Here is a 6,400-nt window from a genome sequence, read left to right as displayed (position 1 = left end):
GATTTACCCTCTCCACACAGGGATGGGAAATGGAAAGGACCTGAGCCTGAACCCTATTTAAAAAGAGGGGTGAGAGCAGCAGTTAATTTTTCACGCTCAGATATCAAAGCTGCCAGACAGGGCACAATATCCCTCCTCTGGAGTGCTTCAGGAAGATAGCATTTAAACCCTGAGGGACGAAGATGTTCCAACTGGACCCAGAAGGAAGTTACCAGGGGCAAAAACAGCACAAAGAGACGTGCGCCTCCTCGAAACATGACCACCATGCCTCCTTCTGCCTTCATCTGTGAAGAAATTCTCCTCTCAAATAAAAAATAAAAAGTGCGGAAAACTCAGTCCTTTGAAGTCCCAGACCAGATCAGATCAGGCTCTGAATTTTCCTAACGTCTGGGCAGGAAAATCGACTAAACGTTCATGAGGACCCTAAGACTGCTGGGGTGCTCTGCCAGGGCCCACAGGATCCCGCTCCTCTTTCGAAGGGAGGAGCACAAGAACACCCCACTGCCCCCAGACCGGGAAATCTCCGCAGCCTCGCCCTCCTGGGCCTCTGCGTAAACGGAAAGGGCCAGTGTCTCCACGAAGAACCTCAACTCAAAGCCCCCAGAGTCAGCCCCCGACGCTCTGAGCTCCTTCAAGCTATGCCCACAGAGCTTCTTCTTCCGCGTCCTAGCCTCGCCTTGGCTGGAACAAGTCTCGATGGCAATGGCCACCAGCAGAAGGCCACAGCCGCTAGCCAAAACACCTGCCAAGACAACAAGGAAGCCAGGCTGTCGCCCTGCTCTCTGCGCTGTTCGACTCCAGGCGCGTCCCTACCCTCCCTCTTTTGGCGGCGGCGGCGGCGAAGGCGGCACCAGCATCACTTCTCCGCCAGGTGGCGCCAAATCCGCGGGCACTAGGAGCAAAGTGGCGGTGCGCGATAAAGCCCCACTGGCCTCGGTCCCGCACCATGACGACCGCCGTCAGCTGGTTGGTGGGCTGTGGGGACAAGCGGCGCTGAAAAGACAGCTCACCCGTGAACGGGTGCGGCGCTAGAGCCGCGGGGCCGCCGCCGCTACGGTGGAAATTAGCTCTGTGTTGGGGCCTTCGTCTGCATTTGGGTCACCAGGTAGCCCAGCCGCGCGCCCTGAAGCAGAGGCAGCTGGGCTGAGCCATTGAAGAGTGGCAGTGTGACCAGCCGTTCTGGCAGTGTGACCAGTGAGTGCCCGTTCTGGTCCTCCACATGCAGGCACACCACGGCCCAGCCCCACAGCTGCATAGAGCCGCCGTCGAGAGCTTCCAGCCCCAGCTGCAGCTCAGCCAGTTACTTGCGATCAGAGCACCGTTGTGCACACAGCTTCCCAGTAATAGGGTCCACAGAGGTGTAGGGGGACACGGCGTCCTGGGCGCGACCCTCTTCGGCCTCCAGCAGTCGGTAGGTGACCTGGCCTTCGCGGCCCAAGTAGGCGCCAGGCGGGTTGTCCTCCCTCACTGACACGTCTTAGACTGGTCGCGTGAAGAGTGGCGCTTTGTCGTTCTCGTCGCTCACGCGCACCGTGTAGGGCCGCACGGTGCGTAGAGGGGGCGCGCCTCTGTCCTCGGCCACCAGCGTCAGGTTGTACTCAGCGATGCGCTCGCGGTCCAGGGACGCCGCGGTCACCACCAGGTAGCTGCCCGCGTAGGCCGGCTGCAGCCGGAAATGCTCGTGCCCGTAGAGGGCGCAGCGCACCTGCCCATTGGCGCCCGAGTCTCTGTCCGAGGTGCTGACCAGCGCCACCAGGCTCTCGCGCGCCGCCCCCTCTGGCACCAGCGAGATGGCGCCGGCCTCCGGCGTTCCAGGTCCGGTCGGCGAGGTCGCGTCCGCACCCCCGAGAGCGGCGGCGGCGGCGGCGGCGGCGAAGGGAGAGGCGGCAGGCGCGCCCGGGGCGGCCAGCGGGGTGATGGTGATGTCCGGAGCGTTGTCATTGACGTCGCGGATGCGCACGATGACTTTGCAGGTGGAGGCCCGAGGCCCGGGACCGCGGTCCTGGGCCCGCACGTCTAGCTCATAGGTGTCCTGGCGCTCGTAGTCCACGGGTCCTCCCAGGGTGAGGCGGCCCGAGCGCGGGTCCAGGCGGAAGAGGCGGCGCGCCTCGAGAGGGGTGCGGGCACCGAAGGCAAACACCACGTCGCCGTTGGGGCCCTCGTCGGGGTCGGCTGCGTCCAGGTCCAGCAGCAGGGAGCCCACGGGCGCGTCCTCCGCCAGCTCCACCTCGGCCACGGCGCCCTGCGGGAAGGCCGGGCTGTGGTCGTTGGCGTCCAGCACTCGCACGCTGAGGGCGGCAGTGGCGGAGCGCGGCGGGCGGCCGCCGTCCTGGGCCACTAGCTCCAGGCTGTAGGCGGCCTGGCTCTCGCGGTCCAGCTCCTGCAGCAGCACCAGGTCCGCGCACTGGGCACCGTCCGCGCGCGTCTGCAGCTCCACGCGGAAGGGGCTGTGAGGCTCGGCCAGGCGCACGCTCTGCAGCCCGTTGGCTCCCACATCCTCGTCCACCGGCACCTCCAGCGGGATGCGCGTGCCCACAGCCGCGCCCTCGGACACCTCCACGGGGATCTGGGCCCGGGGAAAGCGCGGCGCGTGATCGTTGATGTCCCTCACCTCCACCTCCACGTGTATCAGCCGGAACTGCTCCTGCGAGAAGCTGACCACGTCGAAGGCCAGCACGCACTGTGGTGCCTGGCCGCACAGCCGCTCGCGGTCCAGGCCCGCGTCCCCGACGGTCAGCTGCCCGTCGCCCTCGCGCACTCGGAGCAGCGAGCTGTTGAACTTCATGAAACAGAACTGGCTTGGCACTTAGAGCTGGGAATTAAACAAGCCATGGTCAGACAGACCACCGATGTCGGTACCGTGGGCCCCTTTTCCTCATAGGTGCGGAAGTTGACAGTTGCAGTGCAAAACCCAGACACCAGCTGCAGCCACAGAACCAGCAAGGATTCCAGTCAGGCCCAGCATTAAGTGTCAGCGGGAAATCTGAGCTTCCAATGAGACGTCTTTGTCCCTTAAAGAGAAAAAAGCCAATCAGAAGTTCCCGCTGAGACTTCCAGTCCCACAAACACTCTCCTGCAGGCAGTCAGGAGACACTTGCCCTCCTAAATACATCTGATCGCTAAACCCTCTCTGCTGTGTCATCACTTTTCTGTGCTCCAGGCCTAAGCTTGCCTCTTCTGAACCTTACTGGGGAGGTTACATAGAGAAGAATGTGCAAACAAGCATCCATCCTTCTGGGCCAGTCTGTAGAGTCTCCAGGCCTTGGGTCACGTGGCTCCCTAAAAGAGCTGGCAGAAGGGCCTGGAAAACTGAACTGTGGCCAGGGAAGTGCAGGGGATCAAGAGTCCTACAGACGTTTGCACTGTAAGAATGCACGCGCTTGCTTTTCCAGTGTGAGTGATTTCCACTTTGATGGCAGGAGCAGGGAATCTGCAGCCTGTGTATCCCTTCCTAAACACATTTACATATTCCTCAGACAGAGACACAATTACTCTTCTCTACCATTTTTAAACCAACGCCTGTATGCATCTTTTGCCACTCACAGTTATCCATCTACGTGGGGTTATCAATTCCTGTATTGAAAGATTCTGGGGGAACAGCTTCTCCAGGGTCAGGCAACGTGTAATCAGGGAAGAACTGTTTTCCGAAGTAATCGTTTCTAAATAGCTTTTCTGTAGCAAAGAAACCATTAATGATGAGATTTCAGCCCCTTCATCTCCTTTTATGTCAGTAATTACTTATATGTGAGGAATCAGTGTCAGTCAGGGAGGTTTGTCAGCCACAAACCACTGTAAGGGATAGTTAAGGGTAGGAAAAAGATTTAGGGAAATAGATCGCAGTCAGTCTTGTTAGAAAATTGCTAGAGACCAATTATTTCTAAAGAGCCCTTGGCTGAAGAAAACCATGGGTGGCCTGATAGGCTGAAGGCTAAAGAAACATTAAACCATCTGTCTAAAGCACAGTAAATAGTCTTGTGTTGAGTTCTCTTTATGCGTGAAATGTTCTAAATGCCAAACGGTCCACATGTTAATGATGACATCCTTCCTCATGCCATGGAGTCATCATCAGTGCAGTGTTCTTTAACCAGTCATCTTGAATAAAATCAGGGAACAGACTGAGTTATTAATATGCCCCGGCTATTCTTGGCTCCTACATGATCTGTAATGTTATTGTTTCCTGAAGGGACATGTCAGTAAATGACTATTTTTTTTTTTCTTTCACTCTTAGGAGAAGGTTGCGTCTATTTTAGTGCCAGGATCTACGAATCCAGTTCTGAAACTGAGCCACCTTTGATGAGATAATTAATTTGCAGGAATTTTAATTTAGTGGAACATTTGGCAATGACTCTAATTATAAGTACCGATAACCCGATGTCAGAGAAGTTTGCAATAGGAAGCATGAATTGATTTGGGTTGGGTACTCTGAGATCCTAAAAAGAGAAAGTACTTCATCTTGTTTACTGTAGAGTTTTAATTTTGCCTGATGAGGCATCAGTCTGAGGAAGGGAGCGACTCTACTACAGTTTAGCTGGACCAGATTCTTGTTAAGCCAGTATCCTCACGGGCATAGAATCAGTTAGCTTTCTTTCTTGGCAGTGAGTGTCCTGAAGAAGGGCCTGGTTATTCAGCCTCTGGGTCTCAAGGAAAACAAGAGAATCTGACCCTCCATCCAGCTTCTTAATTCCTACATTCCCCTTAACTGAAGCTTGAAACCTGATTCAGCTGATGCCGTTTAAAAGGCACATGCTTCCATACACATTAGCCAGGAGAGGGACCCATTTAACCACAGTCTGAGTCTCATTCCTCTTCTCCCTCATCTCCAGCAATCTCTGCCAGGCTTGGCCTCTGCCGGTCTTCAGCATTATTGTCGCCATTCATGATGAGCGAAAACTGCTCAGCATACCGAAAATGAATAGTCATGACTCTATCCACAGAACATCAAAAGATCCGGATAAAATATGAAAAAGGCAAGCAATCAAACACATTACCTCCACAATGCTAAGCATCTGGATACTTATGTTTGGAAACATCCAGCTATGATGTTTAAATGCTCGATTGCATTTTCCCCCGCGTTTCCTCCAGCTGTTTGGCAACAAGTAGACCATCTACGATAAGGAATATGCTATATTGTTAGTGATTCATTATTAACATTAGCATTGTTTTCCTAGTAAACAACCACCTTATTAAAACGCTGCTTTATGAATGAAGGACAGCTGGAGTTTCAGGAAAGAGACATTTTCTGAGGCGAAAATCAGTTCTGTGCCAGTAGAATGACAAGCCACATAATATAGAAACTGTATGATCTGTCCCCCCCCCCCAGGGATGTGTCATCAGGAAGCTGTGTTTACAGCCCTGAGCTGCGGGTGCTCTCATGTTCCATTCTGTTGCCTCTGTTAGATAAAAGTCTGTCTCAATATTAAAAGCATTGTGGCAGAAATTTGGTTTATGTTGCTTGTTTTCCCATTTGCCAGCATATTGCCAAACCGTAAGTCCATAAAATGTAGTTCTGATCTCTGTCGGAGTCAAACATGAAGCAAAACAAACAATGGGAGCAGAGGACTACCACCACCCCGGGATGACCAAAATGTGGATAAAGCAGCAATTTGGTTCTCTTGCTCAGTTTGGTTTTAAAGGGGGTGTCGTGGCAGGATTTTGGTAAACTCCCTACAGTTTACTTTTGTTTCTAAAACAAAAGCACCAGATATATTAGCATCCGCCCCCCCCCCAAATGCCAGGAAACCAGATCTAGAAAATAGCATTTGCGTTCTAATCATTTCAAGGGAATATTTTCTGTTTTGCTGAGCACATAACACCAGAGTGTCCCTTTACACACTAAAGCACACTGTACATAAACAAATTTTCATCGTAAACATGGGGAAAAATTGGTCTCTTAATTCAGAATAGTGTCTGTGCCTTTGCATATTTCCTCTTTCCTACTATGTGAAACTAATGACATATGTTGAAGGGCACGGGAATGAGCTATAGGAAAGTCCCTAATGTGCAGATTTCACTAGACCATGGTGTCCATGCATCAGAATAAGCATCAACTTTCACAGGACCTTGAACTAATACTTTCCTGGCCCAGAAACCGTTTTTGTGCTATTTAGAACAAATCACTCTACATAGTATACTGAGACCCATTTTCATTTCTCAACTGAACAAACATCTTATAGGCGAATGAGCAAAATATTATCGCGTGCAATGTTGCTGTCTTCAAGGAGTTAAGTTCCAGAAATTGAAGCTACGAAGACTGTTTGAAAGAAAACAAATTTACCTAACAGCTGGATGTTTTTTCTTTTTAAAAATCATACCTTGAAAAAACTAAAGTCAATCTTTAGGAGTATGAGCCCCCAAAACAGAGAAATTGTTTTAAGTCATCACATAAGAAGTACCATTATCT

The 6,400-nt window shown here is 52.3% G+C and overlaps 1 protein-coding gene across 1 annotated transcript; it reads right to left on the bottom strand.

Annotated features, from left to right (window-relative positions):
* Positions 1–404: 404 nt before the first annotated feature.
* On the bottom strand, positions 405–2,785 carry LOC125934012 (protocadherin-8-like). The gene is given in 4 exon segments (XM_049647317.1): positions 405–729; positions 814–926; positions 928–1,089; positions 1,172–2,785. Coding segments are annotated over 4 exon segments (2,214 nt in total).
* Positions 2,786–6,400: the final 3,615 nt, after the last annotated feature.

Source organism: Panthera uncia (assembly GCF_023721935.1).
Source record: "Panthera uncia isolate 11264 chromosome A1 unlocalized genomic scaffold, Puncia_PCG_1.0 HiC_scaffold_16, whole genome shotgun sequence".
Taxonomy (NCBI): Eukaryota; Metazoa; Chordata; class Mammalia; order Carnivora; family Felidae; genus Panthera; species Panthera uncia.
The sequence above is the reverse complement of the archived record's forward strand: the minus strand, read 5'-3'. Positions and strand labels throughout refer to the sequence as shown.